The sequence below is a fragment of the Enhydra lutris genome, unplaced genomic scaffold (assembly GCF_002288905.1).
Source record: "Enhydra lutris kenyoni isolate GAN:26980312 unplaced genomic scaffold, ASM228890v2 scaffoldscaffold37, whole genome shotgun sequence".
NCBI classification, from domain to species: Eukaryota; Metazoa; Chordata; class Mammalia; order Carnivora; family Mustelidae; genus Enhydra; species Enhydra lutris.
This window is the reverse complement of record NW_019154121.1, coordinates 16,746,279-16,766,524: the sequence shown is the minus strand read 5'-3', so window position 1 is coordinate 16,766,524 and position 20,246 is coordinate 16,746,279. Positions and strand designations below refer to the sequence as shown.

The window sequence follows — 20,246 nt, the reverse complement described above, 5'->3', positions numbered from 1 at the left end:
TTTAAAAACCAGAAAGAGAGAAGCAGTGAGTTATATGCAAAGGAAATCTCAGACTATCAGCTGATTTCCCTGCAGAAACTATACAGGCCAGACGGGGACAATATGATATATTCAAAGTGCTTAAAGTTGTAAAAATCTACAACCTGAATACTCCACCATCATTCAAAACTGATGAATTTTCCAGAAAAACAAAATTTTAAAAAGTTTATCACCTTTAGAGGCCTTATTAAAAAAAATACAAATGGCGATTCACAGACCTGTACCCCTGGGGCTAATATATGTTTATAAAAAAATAAAAAATTAAAAAAAATACAAATGATTTCTTTGAGGGGAAAAGAAGAGGCCATAATTAGAAGAAAATTATGAAATGAAAACTTTCATGGGTTAAAGTAAAGTAAAGGTAGTACAACACTTAAAAAGTATACTTGAAGATTAAAAGATAGAAGTAGTAAAGTTCATTATATTTAAAAATCAGTTAAGCGTGGGGCGCCTGGGTGGCTCAGTGGGTTAAATAAAGCCTCTGCCTTTTGGCTCAGGTCATGATCCCAGGGTCCTGGGATCCAGCCCAGCATTGGGCTCTCTGCCCAGCAGGAAGCCTGCTTCCTCCTCTCTCTCTGCCTGCTTCTTTGCCTACTTGTGATCTGTGTCTGTCAAATAAATAAATAAAATCTTAAAAAAAAACCAGTTAAGGGGCACCTGGGTGGCATAGTGGGGTTAAGCCTCTGCCTTCGCCTCGGGTCATGATCCCAGGGTCCTGGGATTAAGCCCCGCATCGGGCTCTCTGCTCAGTGGTGAGCCTGCTTCCTCCTCTCTGTCTGTCTCTCTGCCTACTTGTGATCTCGATCTTTCAAATAAATAAATAAAATCTTAAAAAAAAACCAAAAAACAGTTAAGCAGACTCACAAACTAAAAAGATATAAAATATGACAACATATACATAAAATATGGAAGCAGGAGATAAAAAATAAAGTTTCTTTTAGAATGTGTTTGAACTTAAGTAACCATCAACTTAATACAGACTGCTAAATACTTAGGATGTCATATATGAACCTTATGGCAACCACAAACCTAAAACCTGTAAGAGATACACAAAAAATAAAGAGAAAGAAAGCTAAGCAAAACACTAAAGAAAGTCATCAATCACAAGGAGTGAGAGCATGAGACCAAGAAAGAAATGGAGAAGAACTACAAAAGCAACAAAATGGCAAAAAGAACATATATATCAATAATTAAATGAAATGGTCTAAGAGTTTCAATCAAAAGACACAGGGTGACAGATTGGATTTAAAAAAAAAAAAAAAGACCTATCCAAGTGTAGTTTTTAAGAGACTCACTTCAGTACTAAAGAAACATACAGACTTAAAGTGAAGGGATAGAAAAAGATACTCTATGCAAATTGATGGGGGGGAGCAAACCAGAGTAGCAATAATTAAATCAATAAAAATAGACTTTAAAATAAAGACTAACCACAGACAAATAAGGGCATTACATGATAATAAAGGGATCAATCTAACAAGAGGTTATAATAATTATAAATATCTATGCACCCAACACTGGAGCACCTACTAATACATAAAACAAATATTAATAGATAAAGGGAGAAAGTGACAGTAATACAATCCTGGGAGACATTAATACCCCACTTAGAACAACAGATAGATCATAAAGAATGAAAATAAATAAGGAAACAGTAGTTTTTCAGCCAACATATTAGACCAGAGGGACTTAAAAGATACATACCCCCAAACAACAGATTATCCATTCTTTTTAAGGGAACACATTACATTTTCCAGAACGGATCACATGTGAGGCCACAAAACAAGTCTCACTAAATTTAATAAGATAATTCACAGTAATCTTTTCCAACCACAACATACAAAAACTAGAAATAAATCACAAGAATAAAAGTGTAAGAAACAAATACATAGAGGTTAACAACATGCTGTGAAACTACCAATGGGTCAATGAAGAAATCAAAGAGAAAATAAAAAAAATATATGGAGACAAATGAAAATGAAACACAATGGTTTAAAATCATTGGGGACACAGTGAAAGCAGTTCTAAGAAGGAGATGCGTAGTGAAACAAGCCTACCTCAAGAAACACAAAAAATTTCAAAAAAATAATCTAACCCTACGTGTAAAGAAACCAGAAAAAGAACAGAATAAACCCCAAATTAATAGAAGGAAGAAAATAATAAAGATGAGAGTAGAAATAATTGAAATGGAGACTAAAAACCCCAAAAGAAATAGAATAATGAAACCAAGAGCCAGTTCTTTGAAAAGATAAAAGTGATAAACTTTAGCCTGACTTATCAAGAAAAAAAGGAGGACACAAATAAAAAAATGAAAGAGGGTAAACAACAACTGACACCACAGAAATACAAAAGATCAGAACAGAATACTACAAAGTTACATGCCAGCAAAATGGCCAACCTACAAGAAATACATAAATTTCTAGAAATATATAAACTGTCAAAACTGAATCACAAAGAAATAGAAAATCTGAAGAGACCCATTACTAGTAACGAAATTGAACTGATGATCAAAAAACCCCAACAAACAAAAGTCCAGGACCAGACAGAGTCACAGGTGAATTCTATCAAACATTTAAGCAAGGGTTTAACACCTGTTCTCCTCAAAATATTCCAAAAAATATTCGAAAAAAAAAAGTAAGCTTCCAAATCCATTCTATGAGGCCAGCATTACCCTGATACCAAAACCAGTCAAAAACACTACAAAAAGGGGGTGCCTGGGTGGCTCAGTGGGTTAAAGCTTCTGCCTTCGGCTCAGGTCATGATCTCAGGGTCCTGGGATCGAGCCCCACATCCTGGGCTCTCTGCTCAGCAGGGAGCCTGCTTCTTACTCTCTCTGCCTGCTTCTCGGCCTACTTGTGATCTCTGTCAAATAAATAAATAAAATCTTTAAAAAAAAAAAAAAAACCACTACAAAAAAAGAAAACAGGCCCGTATCAATGATAAACACAGATGCAAAGTTCTCAAAAAATATTGGCAAATTGAATTCAACAATACAGTAGGAGGATCATTTACCACAATTAAGTTTGATTTATTCCTGGGATGCAAGGATGGCTCAGTATTCACAAACCAGTCAATGTGGTACATCTCATTAATAAGAGGAAGGATAAAAACCATATCATCTTAATAGATGCAAAGAAAGGCGTTTGACAAATTATATTATCTACTCATGATAAAAACTCTGAACAAGGTGGGTGTAGAGGGAACAAACCTCAACATAATAAAAGCCATGTATGACAAACCACAGTTAACGTCATACTCAATGGTGAATAATGGAGAGCTTTTCCTCTAAGATCAGGAAAAAAATGAAGATGTCCACTCTCACCAGTTCCATTCAACACAGTACTGGAAGCCCTAGCCACAGCTATCGGGCAACAAAAAGAAAAGGCACACAAGTGCTGAAGAAGAAGTACAACTGTCACTCTCTGTAGATGAAACTATACAAACCAAATCCTAAACTACACCCAGAAAATCCTAAGCCCTAAACACTGCCAAAAAACCCCTATTAGGAATAGTAAATGAATTCAGTAGAGTTGCAAGACAGAAAATTATTACCCAGAAATCAGGTGCATTTCTATACACTAGTAACAAAGTGGCAGAGAAATAAACAATTCCATTTACAATTGCACTAAAAAGAATAAAATGCCTAGGACTAAACTTAACCAAGGAGGTGAAAAAACTGTACTCTGAAATCTTTAAGATGTTGATGACAGAATTTGAGGATTACACACAGGAAAGGAAAGATATCCCAGGCTCATGGACTGGAAAGATTCATATTGTTAAAATGTCCATACAACCCAAAGCAATCTACGAATTAGATGCAATTCCTATCAAAATACCAACTGCATCTTTCACAGAACTGGAATAAATAATTGTAAAACTGTACAGAATGACAAAGAACTTCAAATAGCGGTAGCAATTTTGAGAATGAACAAAGCTGGAGGTGTCACAATTCCAGATTTCAAGATATACTATTAAGCTACTGTGATAAAAACAGCCTGGTACTGGCACAAAAACAGACACACAGATCAACAGAAGACAGTAGAAAGCCCAAAAATAAACCCATGCTTATATGGTAATTTTTTTTAGAAATATTTTAAAGATTTATTTGACAGAGAGAGCTCACAAGTAGGCAGAGAGTCAGGCGGGGGTTGGGGGGGGAGGGGAAGCAGGCTCCCCACTGAGCAGAAAGCCTGATGTGGGGTTCGATCCCAGGATCCTGGGATCATGACCCGAGCGGAAGGAAGAGGCTTTAACCCGTTGAGCCACCCACGCTTATATGGTAAATTAATCTATAACAAAGAAGGGCAAAAATATACATTGAAGGAAAAGACAATCTGGTTAGGAATTTCTGGACCAGTGTCAATGAGTCTGCCACATGGGCACACTCCATCCCCCTAAGGAAAGATGATGCTCTCTGCATAAGACTCCCTGCTTTTCCCCTAAGGGACAATCTTTTTCTTTTGCTAATAACTTTCTTGCCCTACCCTCCTATAAAAACCTTTCATTTTGTACAACTCCTCAGAGCCACACTGTACTTGCCAAATGAGTTGTTGTCTGATTTATGAATCATTTAATAAAGCTAAGTCGATCTTTAAATCTGCTTGGTTGAGGAGTGCCTGGCTGTCTCAGTTGGTAGAATGTAACTCCTAATCCTGGGGTCATGATTTCAAGCCTCACAGTGGGCACAGAGCTTACTTTAAAAAAAAAAAAAAAAAAAAAAAAATAATTACTGGTTTGAATTTTTGCTTCTTAAGCCATTTGGTGGGCAGTGAGGGAAAGCAAAGCAAACTTCTTCTGGCAGCATTCAAGGAGAATGAGAAACAGAGACATGGTACCCACAAACCCTTTGAGTTCAGTGTTTCCTGCTGTTTCTGAGGGCTGTGGTAATTTCCTCTTGTTTTTGACCTCTATGTGCTCTCTCTCTGTTTTGTGTTTTTCCATTCAGCTCCTGACCTAATTGGCTTTCCTTTACAGGGCAGGTCAGCTTGAAATGGCAGATGGTTATGCTGGAGCCCAGTTGAGCCAGCAGAAGGGTCTTCCAGGAGCCAAGGCCTTCAGACAACAATTCCCCATGTGGAAAACCCCAGTAAGGTTCTATCTGAATTGCTGATGGTATACACAGGGCCTTGTGGCCAGATGAGAGTACTTCCAGTATGTTCAGGTGCCACGTTTTCTTGTTTTATGTAAATAAAGGCTCTTGCTAGCACATATCTAGAAGGCCAAAGAGCCACAAAAATTGTTGGACAGAAGTCGAGCGTTTAGAGGCTGTTAGACTGTTTGCCACCTCAAGATGTCATACAAAAAATAATAGCTTCGGATAATGGACTTTTTCTAAGATTTAATGAAGTTTTTGTAAGTAATTTAAATATAATTGTTAAGAACAAGTAAATAAAAGTTTTAGATAACCTTTTTAAAGAATCTCCCCAATTCTTTTTGGTAGTATAAAATCTTAAAGTTTTAAGTTAAATGATGCGTTAAATTCATTAAATATCTAGATCATTTCCAAATATGACAAAATACTAAACCATTAATTACTAAACACTGGATAGAACTAGGGTGTAGAAAAAATAATTATAAAAGGTTTATGAAAAAGGAATTTTAAAAAATATTTATTTGACAAAGAGAGAGATCACAAGTAGGCAGAGCAGCAGGCAGAGAGAGAGGGGGAAGCAGGCTCCCTGCTGAGCAGAGAGCCCTATGCAGGGCTTGATCCCGGGACCCTGAGATCATGACCTGATCCAAAGGCAGAGGCTTAAGCCACTGAGCCACCCAGGCATCCCAAAAAAGGAATCATTAAAAAGGAATTTTAATGTGTAGTCAAACTGCTTAAGATTAACATAAATTTATTTAAAAAAATAACTTTCAATATGAAAAGTAAGCTGGTGCAAGATTAGAATTTAGCTTTCTATTAAAGGGACAACGTTTTCTTGGACTTTGGGTCTTTTTTTTTAAGACTGTAAAAGTTCCTTTCTCTTCTAAATCTTAAATTTCATAATGATCTGTTATCTTATTCACGCAAGTGCTTTAGAATCTTTTTTGACATTTTTGGGGCACCTGAATGGCTCAGTTAGTTAAGTGTCTGACTCTTGATTTCTGCTCAGGTCATGATGTCAGGGTTGTGGAATCAGCCCCATGTCCAGCTCTGTGCTCAGCATGGAGTCTGCTTGTAGAGTCTCCTTCCCTCTGCCCCTCTCCCCACGCTTGCATGCTCACTCGCTCTCTCTCCAAAATAAATAATTTTTAAAAATATTTTTTGATATTTTTGACAAACTTTTCCAAATCAAATTCTAAATGAAGTCTTTTTGACCTGGCATATTCCAAATATTGGATTTGTTAATCCAATCAGGCTTATTTGACATGCAAATTACATGGAAAGCATTGTCAAATAAATAATATGAAGCCTTCTTTATACTGTATTTGTAAAATTGTGGTACATGTAGACAATGTCCATTCTGCTTCTGCAAAAATGGCACCTCACTGCCAGACTTTTGCACTCCTAACATCCTTGTAACATGGTGACAGTGTACTCCTAAATCAGAAAAATTAAAATGGGTAAGCAATGGTTATAAACTGAATAAAGAGTCAGGTGTATGGGGAAGCTTAAGACAGAGGCTTGGTTCTTCCTGGCTCCCTGACAAATTCCATCTTCCATTTTTTGCATACCTTCACCCATGGTAGTACATTTAGATGACTTCAACTTACAAACAGGTACTGGGGTGAAGACTTGTGGAAAACTACAAGAACAGTCTACCAGCAGGGTCTAACCTGTCTGGTCCACAATCACTGGAAAAATTGTTTTTGTTTGTTCTCAGACGCTTCATATCTCCTTCTGGACCTTCTGAATACCAGCAGCCAAACTTCTACGGCCACTTAGTATGGGCTATCAGTGTTCTTGTTCTTGTATGTGTGTTTTCAGGATGAGTTAAAGCCTTTCCCTGCTGCAAGGCTCATGCCCTCAAAGTAAAAACAAAACATAACGTTAAAAAAATGTATTTCTCACTTAGGGTGTACTTTCCACTACCTCCAATGATCAAGGCACTCACTTTGTGGACAGACATCACAGGAACCTCAGAAAAAAACCTTACAAGCTTCTTGGAATTCTTTTAGTATACAACCTTCTGCTGATTCCCTGTTGTCTTATGCTGGTATGACCAAGCTACAGTAAATCTCTCTGTAATGTCTTATGGTCAAGCCTATCATCAGCAGGTTTAAGAAGTCTTCCTGGATCCCAATTCAAAAGAACATGTCAGTCACAGTCTAGAGCCTAGTGACAGGGTATCATAACAGGTAACATAAGAGAGGAAGATAGCCTTTGAGTCCTGTGGACAGGGACCAAGTGCTCCTCACTACTGACAATGCTGCAAAACTAAAAGATACTAGAGACTCTAAATGTAATTTATGAGGAAGATAAGTATCTGACATCTTTTCCTTTACACTGGTATTGGCCAGCAAAAATAACGCCTTCATCTGTATCTCCTAATACAGTTGCTAAAGGGGTGATAACCTCTTCAGTTTGGGCTAAGAAAAGAAATCTGTGTCCCTAACTTTTCATAAGTAGAATTACATTTCATTGGTCAATTCCCACTGTTGAATTAAAAAAAGGCCTACCACTGGGGAGCCTGGGTGGCTCATCTGGTTAAGCATCTTTTTTTTTTTTTTTTTAATTAAAAAAAACAATGTATTTATTGGGCGCCTGGGTGGCTCAGTGGGTTAAAGCCTCTGCGTTCAGCTCAGGTCATGATGCCGGGGTCCTGCGATTGAGCCCCACATCAGGCTCTCTGCTCAGCGGGGAGCCTGCTTCCCCCCTCTCTCTCTGCCTGCCTCTCTGCCTACTTGTGATCTCTGTCAAATAAATAAATAAAATCTTAAAGAAAAAAAATGTATTTATTTGTGATTGGGTTATGTACACTGGGGAGGGTATGTGCTATGGTAAGTACTGTGAAGTGTGTAAACCTGATGATTCACAGACCTGTACCCCTGGGGCTAATAATACATTATATGTTAATAAAAGATTAAAAAAATGTATTTACTTGACAGAGAGACAATCACTGGTGGCTCCAGTGAACAGAAGTCCAGGACCAGATGGCTTCACAGATGAATTCTACCAAATATTAGAAGGCGAGTTAATACTACTCTTCTCAAACTATTCCAAAAAATAAAAAAGAGGAAGGAAAACTTCCAAATTCATTCTATGAGGCCAGCACTACCCTGATACTAAAAGTAAAGACACCACAAAGAGAACCACAGGCCAGTATCTCCAATGAATGCAGATACAAAAATCCTCAACAAAAATACTAGCAGGGGACCTGAGTGGCTCAGTGGGTTAAAGCCTCTGCCTTCGGCTTGGGTCATGATCTCAGGGTCCTGGGATCGAGCCCCGCATCGGGCTCTCTGCTCAGCAAGGAGCCTGCTTCCTCCTCTCTCTCTCTGCCTGCCTCTCTGCCTACTTGTGATCTCGAATAAATAAATAAAATCTTAAAAAAAAAAAAAAACCTAGCAAAATGAATCCATTAACATATTAAAAAAATCATTCACCACCATTATTTCTGGGATACAGGATGGTCCAATATTTTCATATCAATCAATCATATTGTGATAACCTCACAATAACAGGAAGGATAAAAATCATATTATCCTTTTGATACAGAAAAAGCACAAAGCACAAAGACAAAGTACAACACCCATTCATGATAAAAAACTTCAACAAAGCAGGTCTAGAGGAAACATACCTCAACATAATAAAGACCTTTATGAAAAACCCACAGCCAACATCATACTCAGGGGGGAAAAACAGAGCATTTTCTGTAAGGTGAAGAAAAAACAAGGATGTCCACTCTCACCACTTTTATTTAATATAGTCCTAGCTACAGCAATCAAGACAACAAAAAGGAATAAAAGGCATGCAAATTGGTAAGGAAAAAGGAAAACTTTCAGTATTCGTAGATAACATACCATACACACACACACACACACACACACACACTATATGTACTAGTACTAGTATACATATATATATATACTATATGTACTATATATAGATATGTATCTATATATATATAAAAAACCCTAAACCACTAAAACTGATAAATGAATTTAGTAAAGTTGTAGGATACAAAAATCAATGTACAAAAACCTGTTGTATTTCCATACACTAATAATGAAACAGCAGAAAGAGAAATGAAGAAAATAGTCCCATTTACAGTTGTACCAAATATAATAAAATACCTAAGAATAAACTTAACCAAGGAAGTAAAAGACCTGTACTCTGAAACCTCTAAAACACTAATGAAAGAAATTCAAGACGACACACAGAAATGCAAAGATAGGGGCACCTGGGTGTCTCAGTTGCTTAAGCATCTGCCTAGGCTCAGGTCATGATCCCAGGGTTCTGGGATGGAGTTCTGCACTGGGGTCCCTCCTCACCAAGGACTCTGCTTTTCCCTCTCCCTCTGCCACTCCCCCAGCTCATCATGTTCCCTCCCTAGCTCTCTCTCAAACAAATAAATAAGATCTTGAAAAAGAAAAAAAAAAAGAAATGCAGAGATATTCCATGGTCATGAATTGGAAGAATAAATATTGTTAAAATGTCTATACTACCCACAGCAATCTACACATTTAATGCAACCCCTATCCAATAGCACTTTGCACAGTACTAGGACAAACAATCCAAAAATTTGCATGGAATGACAAAAGACCTTGAATTGTCAAAGCAATCTTGAAAAAAAACAAAACAAAACTGAAGGTACACAATTCCAGATTTCAAGTTATATTACAAAGCTGCAGTAATCAAAGCAGTATGGTAGTGGCACAAAAACAGAACAGAAAGCCAGAAATAAACCCACAATCACATGGTCAATTAATCTTCAATAAAGCAGGAGACAATACGCAATGGGAAAAAGACAGCCTCTTCAACAAAGGGTGCTGGGAAAACCAGACAGCTACAGGCAAAAGAATGAAAATGGACCACTTTCTTACACCATACTAAAAACAAACTCAAAATGGATTAAACACTTAAATATAAGACCTGAAACTATAAAGTCCTAGAGGAGAGCACAAGCAGTAACTTCTCTGACACTGGCAGTAGCAACATTTTAAAAATATGTCTTCTAAGGCAAGGGAAATAGAAATAAAAATAAACTATTGGGATTATAACAAAGTAAAAAGCTTCTGCACCGCAAATAGTCAACAAAACTAAAAGACAACATACCGAATGGGAGGAGATATTTACAAATGACATGTTCAATAAAGAGTTAGTATGCAAAATATATAAGAACTTAGTTGAACACCCCCCAAAACCAAATAATCCAATTAAGACATAGGCAGAAGACATGACAGACATTTCTCCAGGGAAGATACGCAGATGGCCACCAGGCACATGAAAAGATGCCTAATCAACATCACTTATCATCAGGAAAATGCAAATCAAAAGACAATGAGATATCACCTCATACCTGTTGTAAATAGCTAAAATCAACAAGAAACAACAAATGTTGGTGTGCATGTGAAGAAAAAAGGAACATTTCCGCACTGTTGGTAGAATGCAGACTGGTGCATCCATGATGCAAAACAGTATGGAGGGTCCTCAAAAAATGAAAAACAGAACTACCCTATGAACCAGTAATCACACTACTGAGTATTTAACCCCCAAAATACAAAAATACTTACTCAAAGGGTTACATATGCCATTATGTTTATTGCAGTATTATTATGGAAGCAGCCCAAGTGTCCATCAACTGATGAATGGATAAAGATGATGTGGTGATACATAAAGATAGATACACACACACACACACGAATATTATTCAGCCATAAAAAAGAATGAAATCTGGCAATGATAGCAACATGGAGGTAGAGCACAATGCTAAGTGAAATATGTCAGAGAAAGAAAAACACTATATAATTTCATTTATATGTAAAATCTAAAAAAACAAACAAAAAGGCAGAAACAGACTCATAAATACAGAAAACTAGTCGTTGCTAGAGGGGGGTGGAAGTGGAGTGATGGGTGAAATAGGTAAAGAGAATTAAGAGGTATAAACTTCCAGTTTTAAAATAAATAAATCCTAGAATAGTCAATAACATTCATTGTAAAAACATTGGAAAACATTGTATAGTGACAAATAGTGGCTACATATATCATGGGTGAGCACTCAGTAATGTAGAGAATTGTCAAATCACTACTTTGAACACTTGAAACTAATACAACATTGTATATCAATCATATTTCTATAATGTTAAAAAGTATTTCTGCAAATTGTAAACCATACTTTAACAGTACATCACCTGGGAAAGGAGGAATAAAAAAGGAAGACAAATCTTAATTCCTAAGTAAAAACATCTGTCAACTCCAAAGGGGGGGGAATATGTATAAAATATATATCTTTTATATAAATATAAAATTATAGGAAGAAAACAAATTCTTAAACACAGTGAATTCATGAATTATTATGAATTTTATGAATTATTCTACAGTTAAGCTCACTTAGCTTATTCTATGCTTTATATAAAATTATTGCTTTTTCTCTATAGCACCACAGTGACAGCTCTCAAAAATGACTCAACGTGATTCACTCTTCAGTGGCAAAGTAGAATAATTCTACCTACTTCTCAAGACTGTCAGAGGAATTACATAAAATAATACATGAGAAATCCACAGCTCTGTGCATCTCTCATCCTAAGTTCTTAGTAAACAGCATTATTTGACCTTAAGGATTTATGTATCCAAATTAAAGCATATTAATGAAGTTGTTCCCAGCCATGTTTATGTCCCTTTCAGCTTTTTAAGTTTGTGAAGATTAACCAGAACACACATGACTACAGTAAAATGTTTTTATCTTTTAATTGGCTTTTGTACTGTGGTAGGTTTTCTATGGGGAAAAAGTTACTTCACAATCTACCATCACCACTTCATATAGTTCAAATAATATATCATTTTCTCACATAACAAAATATTTGACAAAATCTCATTCTCTGTGCTACCATAATTTTTATTTATTTTTTTTTAAGATTTATTTATTTATTTGACAGAGAGAGGTCACAAATAGGCAGAGGAAGGCAGAGAGAGAGGAGGAAGCAGGCTCCCTGCTGAGCAGAGAGCCCGATGCGGGGCTCGATCCCAGGACCCTGAGACCATGACCCGAGCCGAAGGCAGAGGCTTAACCTACTGAGCCACCCAGGCGCCCCTGTGGTACCATAATTTTATTATGACTCTTCTAACTCCACAATCTCTTTAGATACTGACTTCACCAAAGAGTTTTGCTTTTTGTTCTCTGGTTCCCTTGTAGAGTATAAGGAAGATGTAGGTATGTTCAGGAGGTGGGTGGGTAGTCAGAGATGCAGTATAAAAAAGACTGCCTGATGAAACTGTCAGAAATGATAATAATGAAAATATTACCTGTTGAGTTCGAGTAACCATCTCCTTGTAGATACTATCCAGGCTGATATTTGATAAAGTGGTTAATGCTGATACAATTGTTTCTGCTTGTGCTTTGTCAAATCCTGTAAACCGCAAATATGTATTTATGTTTTTTTTAAAAATGCATATCTTTATCAACCTGAACAGCTAGAATAACTTTTCCTCATCAAATTATTGTTAAAAAAAGGTTACAATTAAAAATTTCAGATTAGGTTATTCTCCAATAGCACTTTATAATTTTAATTCCCACTGATCCATTTCCCCATGTCTCCATCAACACTGGATATTGCTAGTGGCTTTGATTTTATAATTGGCATTAAAAAGTGAAATGGCACTGCATTATTTATTATTTATTATTATTATTTATTTGCATTTCTTTAGTCAAGTAACTTTACATATACTTATTACCTATTTTCTGTGAGCTATTTATGGCCTCTGCCCATTTTCCTATAAAATTACTGTAATTTTTTTCATATGAACTCTTCGTATATTAAAGCAATAGGTTCATTGTCATGTATGTTCCTAACATTTCTAACTTTTGAGTTTTAAGTCTTGCTTCCTCAATCTCAAAGTCTTAAAATATTCTACATTCTAGTATTTTTAATAGCTTTTCTCTTTTTTTTATATTTGACTTTTAATCAATCTGTAATTTATTTTTCAGTGAGAGTATCTAATGTTTTTTCAAACAGCTAGCCATGTAATCTATCAATTTATTAAATAGCCCTTCCCTTCCCTAATTTGTAATACCTTCTTTATTGTTTGCTAAAAATGTCTACATGTATCTGAATGCCATTCTATTAATTCTATTCCTGTACTATCACATAATTTAAATTACTGTTTCGGTATCTGGTAATCTTTTGTCTTCTTTTTGCTATTCTTAAATAGTCCTTGCACTTCCATGAGAACTTTAGTATCAGCCTAGAAACTAGTTTTTCTTTTCTACATAATTGAAATCATACTACACATGTAATTTTATGTTTTTCCCCCACTTAATCTGAGTATTTCTCCTATCAGTAAATATTCCTCAACACTATTTTTTTTTGACTGTAGAATATTCCACTGTATGGATGGCGCTTGTATTTAAAATGACTCTTAATTGTTCATAATAATGATACTGTCTTCACTAGGTAATTTACTGTGACTGTTAACATTCTTTCAAGAGGTACCCGTTTCTTACCATGAGTTTCCAAATCCTGAACGAGTGCATGGGTATCAAAAGTTAATTTCCTTTGTTCTAAAGGAGTTATGTCCACTCGCCTCATATCATATCCTTCCTTGGTTGTGGTGGTGAAGAAATCTGAAAAAGAAGACAGGTTTCTTCCATGTAGTAACCAACACAAGCATGACATTTTAGTTTCTAAGGCATTTCTTCTATTTAGCACACAGTTCCAGCTCCTAGGAATCCTATAATTTCAAGGAAGAAAACGGAGTCTTCTGAGTGGCCCTCTCTTTCATCTGAAAAGTTTCTAATGGCGACCACTGCAAAAATATTTCCTTTCCTCCTTTTAGTATTCAGATATATTTTGTTAGGAGTCAGTCAAAAGTTGTAACGTAATATACATCAAAAGCTTTAGGGGCGCCTGGGTGGCTCAGTCATTAGGCGTTTGCCTTTGGCTTAAGCTGTGATCCCACGGTCCTGGGACTGAGCCTCAAGTCGGGCTCCTTGCTCTGTGAGAAGCCTGGTTCTCCCTCTCTGACTCCCCCTGCTTGTGTTTCCTCTGTAGCTGTCTCTCTCTCTCTGTCAAATAAAATCCAAAAAAAAAAAAAAAAGGGCAAGCTTTGGATATTACTGCCAAGTCTCTCATTACTGGAAGAGTAGAAACCACCCAACTCTCCTAGGGGCCAATACATCACCATATAAAGTAGCTTTTTGAATGCCCACTCTCTTACATACCCATTTTATTTCCATCACAGTTCTCAGCTCTAATCTGAAACGGTCTGGTTTGTTCCTCTGAACCAGAATATAAGTTTTGTAACTTTTGAGTTTTTCATCACTGTACCTTTAGTACCTAGAACGGTGCTTGGCAGATAACTGGGTCACAATATTTTACTGCTGAATCAACCGATGAATTTGATTTTAAATCCTAGGGTATATACTACTATCAACACAGAGGCCCTAGCAAATTTCTCATTTTTGCGATAAATTGTCCCATTTCAATAAATTCCCAATTTTTAATCTAGACAGAGTATGGTCCTTTTCCACATATTACTGATGAATTTCATTAAAAGGTATTCTTCAGAACTTTGTGTACATATAACTTCATTACTATTATTATGTATTAAATAAAATAACAGCTAATTAATGTAACTATTAATTGAATAGTAGGTACTATTCTAGATTTTTTTTTTAAGGGGATTTTATTTATTTGATAAAGTTATTTGAGAGAACGAGCGAGAGGGAGCCTGACACAGGGCTTGATCCCAGGACCCTGGAATCATGACTTGAGCTGAAGACAGATGCTTAAAACAGACTGAGCCACCCAGGCAGTCCATATACCAGATATTTTATATATTATGAATGCAAGGTGGTATTACCTACAGTTTTACAAAAGAAAACTGGACCTAGAAAAGGTGAAGAATTTTACCTAGAGTCATTGGCAGAATCAGAATTAAGACTCAAGTCTTCTGACTCCAAAGCTCACGCTCTTTCTGTCACCCTATGCTGTCTCTTTTTTATCCTAAATCACTTTATTTATCTAAGTACTTAAAAGACATAGCTGCAACCTCAGGTATTACTTTTCTGCTAGGTGATGTAGGGAAAATGTCATTCTTTCCTATGTATTTTTTCACCCGAATGCCAGGCACAGGGCATGATGTGCAAAACCAGACATAACTGATGTCTTTGCTGACTTTGTGGACTAGTAGGCAGGAAAGAGATATTTAAAAATAGTATTTAAATATAAACTCTAAATTCAAAAAAGTAATGGCCAGTTCTTTATATTTATATTTATATTCATTCAAATACTTAGATAAAAAAGGAATTGGATGTAAAGGTGGATCAATTTTGCACACATGGACATACACATTAGTACAGTGGTCAGCAACCTTTCTGGCTCTGAGTGCCATCTAGAAGAGTTAAGCAATGTCCCTCTGTGCATCAACATTAGATTTGAGGAAGAGAAAAGAAAAAAATGAGGGAAAAAGAGGGGCAGATTTCAGTAATATTTCTAATAGCAATTGTATTAGGAATGATTAGTACCCACAGTTAGCCATCCTTGATTAGACGTTTAGTATTTCATTTGGGGTTTACTGCGGGGAAGGGGAGATTTTATATATATATATATATATATATACACACACACACACACACACACACACGCACACACATATGTACATGAATGAATGGCATGATACTGCTTTCACACCTATTATTTATCCTTAAAATTCTCATGTTATGGACGAGAAAAACAGGTTCAGAAATGCTAAGTAACTGCCTGAGACCTTATGGTCTCAGAGCTAGGCAGATGACTGCACAATTCCTTTCTTCCATGAAGGGAAGCTTCCCACTGATACGGGAGAGAGACCAAATAAATACCTAACACTGCTGCAAATCTCTGCAGGGTACAGCTGCAATCTCATGTCCCACTGTGCACAATTTGGCCCTCTGCTCTCAAGGACTCTTAATTCTTTAATTCCCTTAATAATTTAAGAATGTTCTCCTTTTCTCTGCCTGCTCATATTTATCCTTCAGTGTTCAGTTCAAATGTTTCCTCCACCAGAAAGCCTGCCCAGACTCTTTACGGCCAGGTGTTTTCGTGTTAGGGTTTTTCACAGGATCCTAGAACGTTACTTTGCCATACCTCAAAATTTACACATTTGTATGATTATTAACTGTTTACTTTTCCCACTAGGCCAGGGATCAGGTTAGCAAACCACAGCCTGCAGGCCACCACCTCCTATTTTTCTAAACAGCTTTACTGCAACACAACCATGCTCATTCACTTATGAATGAAAAACATGAGAATTATCTAAATATAAACTCTAAGTTCAAATGATAAAAAAGAAACAGCCAGTCCTTTTCACACCTATGGGTGCTTTCATGCTACCAATACAAGAAGAGTATTAAGTGACTGCATGGTCCACAATGCCTACGTAATGCCTACAATGCTCATTGTAGAAAAACTCTTGACTACCACCGCATTAGATTACAAGGTCCCTATCAGCAGGAACCACACCTGTTTTTGCTCATCATGGAATCCCCAACACCTAATACAACTCTTCGTGCTCAGCAGACATTTACTGATTAACAGAAACTGTATTAGGTGTTGTGGATACAATGAAGATCAAGGCCATGGTTTTAAATCATGTGCTATCAAGATATATCCATCACGGAATAGAGAGGAGAGACATTTGGTCCTCGATGAGAATACAGGGTTAAAAAATGGCTATCTGGATGAAATCTTAGCACCTGCAGCAATGTGGATGGAACTAGAGGATATTATGCTAAGTCAAGTCTATCAGAGAAAGGCAATTATCATATGATTTCACTCGTATGGAATTTAAGAAACAAAACAGAATGATAGGGGAAGGGAAGGAAAAATGTAAAATAAGACAAAATCGGAGAGGAAGACAAACCGTAAGAGACTCTTAACTACAAGAAACAAACTGAGGGTTGCGGGATGGGAGGAAGTTGGGGGGATGGGGTAACTGGGTGGTGGGCATTAAGGAGGACACATGACACAATGAGCACTGGGTGTTATACGCAACTGATGAATCACTGAACTCTACTGTGAACTAACAGAACACCATTATGTTAACTGAATTTAAAATTTTTAAAAAATGGCTAGTTATAAAAGACAGTAAACCTTAAAGAGGGGTTACAGTAAACCTTAGAAGTAAACCTTAAAGAGGGGCTAGCCAGGCCGGAGGAACAGGATGAGCAAAATTCACAAAGGCATGAGCTGCCTTTGCTATTTCTACCTTGGGCTCTATTTACTATGGGGCTGAGGAGAAATAGAGAAGGATCTGTGGAACATTCACTCCTTAGGTGTACTCAAATAGTTATGTCATCTTTGGCTAAGTCCTCATCACCCTAAGAACTAGGTGCTGACACCCTCCCTTGCAGTAGGACTTTAGAGAGCACTCTTTGGAGGGAATAAGGAAATGGAAAAGCTTTGATACCACAGCAGGGCTTCACAAGTACTTCAACTCATAAGCACTCCCCGCCCCCCCCCGCCTCCAAAAGCACTTTTAAGAATAAATCTTTGCAAGCATATTAATAGGTAGAGGAGAGGAAGTAGCCAGAATCACCGTTCTTAGCTCAGGATGGGATAACAGGTCCTCGATACCTTAAAAGTTCCCAGAACTTATACGATTGTACAAAACCCCAAACCCTTCCTTTCATATCTATCTTGTAGTTTTCTTAAAGTAAGAAACAAACTCTGTTTAAAGACTTAACCAGCATCACAAAGCTGTTAAACTGTGTATCTTGGATTAGCACTCTGGCCTACCTTGAACCAAGCTGCCTCTTTACCAGGAAAGGCCAGATTTTACTTTCCATTAACACACGTAAAATCCTGCCTCATTAAATCTAAGCTACAAGTTTTATATCAACTTCTGCTAACTTCAGAGAAACAATACTTTAGTGACATAGCTGGTTATTAATATACATTTCTATATGCTGGTCTGTTGGCAGGCACTTTGCTAGCTACATCAGAATTACCAGAATTAAGTAACACAGATATCCCTGGGCTCCACCCCTGACGACCAACTCCATAGTTCTGCAGTGGAGCTTAAAACTATGTAGTTTTACAAAGTATCCGCAGGGTTTCTCTTCCGCTACATTTGGGAACCAGTAATGAACTAGGAATCCAGCACTATTAAAACTTAGACAAACTGCATCACCTTCCCATGTCTTCTATTATTTATCTTTAAAAAGGATATTGAACTAAATAATTGAGATCCTTCCATAGGTCGAGGTCAAGGTTTTAAAATTCCTTCATTACTGACATTATTAGTCAAGTTTAAACTATGCAGTAAGTATTCAATTAATATTTGTTCAGCAATGATGGACACAAATCCTATTAGGTATAACGGGCCACTTAAGATTTCTCCAAGAAAGATTTAAGTAGGGTAACTCAACAAATGTTAAAAGACATCACTGTTTACTTATTAAGTATTTTCTAGTACTTCAAAAGTTCATTCTCCGCAACTGTACAATATTCTTTGTTTACATATTCAAATGAAAACACACTATCTCTCAAAATTTACAAAGTAAGATTGAGAATGGGATGATTTCCCAAGGTTCAAAAAATGCTATCTCCTTTTTCAAGTCCATCATCATGCCTAAGTAAACTCAACACCTAAATATGTAAGCAAATACCTGGTGACAGACACTGGGAGTTCAACAGCAGCCTTACAGATGGGGGAATCAACAACTGCAATCTTACTGTGAAAGTGGAGCAACTGGCAGAATGGCACAAAGTACAGTGGGCACTGGGTGGCTCATTTCCCCTGGCACTAAAGATTTAAGACGGTGAACAGAGAATGCTAAGGTTAGTACGAAGTGCCTGTTCTGTAGACAACCTTACAGAGTTTTTAAAAATGTGAGGGGAGATTCTGGAATCATCTTTCAGCATACAGTCTGACGTCCTTCAGGACACAATGCTAACAAGGGTGCCAACAAATTCAACACTTGCAGGTTCCAGCATTCGCGTTTTGTTTGGCTTTGAATGGCTACTCTGTGACTGCAGAGTACTAGAAATTACAGCGAAAATAAAGCTGGCCTGACCTGAAATGTATGCTGCGGTCTACCAAACACGGGAGCTTTAGACAGCACCCAAAAAACACAGCTTAAGTTTGAAGAGGCGGGGCACCTGGGTGGCTCAGTGGGTTAAGGCCTCTGCCTTCGGCTCAGGTCATGATCCCAGGGTCCTGGGATTGAGCCCCGCATGGGGCTCTCTGCTCGGTGGGGAGCCTGCTTCCCCCCCCCCCTGCCTGCCTCTCTGCCTACTTGTGATCTCTGTCAAATAAATAAATAAAATCTTTAAAAAAAAAAAAAGTTTGAAGAAGCCACGAAAGAAACCAGAACTCTCAGAACAGATTGCTCTTGACTCATCTCCCAGAGGGCGGGGATTGACAGCCTCGTCAGACCGTAAGAAGGAAACAGCCTGAGAGAGAAGCCAGGGGCGGGGGAGGGGAAGAACTCTAGTGGCGGAGCCAGGTGGGAACGCCAGGCTCTCAGACGCCCGCTCTCAGGGGAAGGCAGTGCCCTACGGGGTCCCTCGCCCTTCCCGCCCCAGTGCAACCCGGGGAGACCCTGCTGCGGGGTCGCCCGCACCTGGCGGGGTTGGGAGGGGCGTGGCACCGTGGCCTAGGGCGCTCCCGAGCAGGCAGGAACCACCGGCTGTCTCCCCAAGGAATACTCAGGCATCGGTGACAAGCTGCCTCGGCTCACCTCTCCGCAAGGCCGGCGAAAAAACCCCGCCGAGGCTCGAAAACCGGTGGCCCTCATTGCCCTCAGAACACAGGAGCCGCCGAACACAGCGACTCCACATTTCCGGTTTTCAGCTGGCGGGAGGAGGCGAAAGGCGGCGGGGGGGGGGGGGGGGGGGGGCGGAGGGTGGAAGGTGGTGCTGAATCACGCTCAGGCTTTCGGGCAAGGTAGTTCTGGCACCGCGAGGATGCTGGGAAGTGTAGTTTTCCGCCTGCCCCACAAGCCACCACCAGCGGAGCCTCCACTCGCTGTCCCGCAGAGATGGGCCTCTTCACAGATGGACCCCCAGCTCACGAGCATGGTTCACAGCGGCTCCGCTCCTCGCACCGTCCCTTCCCAACCAGCGTACAACGTTACCGC

The 20,246-nt window shown here is 38.2% G+C and overlaps 1 protein-coding gene across 1 annotated transcript in view; it reads right to left on the bottom strand.

The window, feature by feature from the left end:
• LOC111154491 (coiled-coil domain containing 90B) overlaps positions 1 to 19,982 on the bottom strand; it is a 37,986-nt gene extending 18,004 nt beyond the window's left edge. The window contains exons 1-3 of the mRNA XM_022514104.1: positions 19,848 to 19,982; positions 13,629 to 13,748; positions 12,431 to 12,534 (exon numbers count right to left, since the gene is read on the bottom strand). Of these exons, the coding sequence (XP_022369812.1) occupies positions 12,431 to 12,534; positions 13,629 to 13,748; positions 19,848 to 19,947 (324 nt within the window). The 5' untranslated portion in view covers positions 19,948 to 19,982. The remainder of the gene's footprint in view (positions 1 to 12,430; positions 12,535 to 13,628; positions 13,749 to 19,847) is intronic.
• Between the last annotated feature and the right edge of the window lie 264 nt (positions 19,983 to 20,246).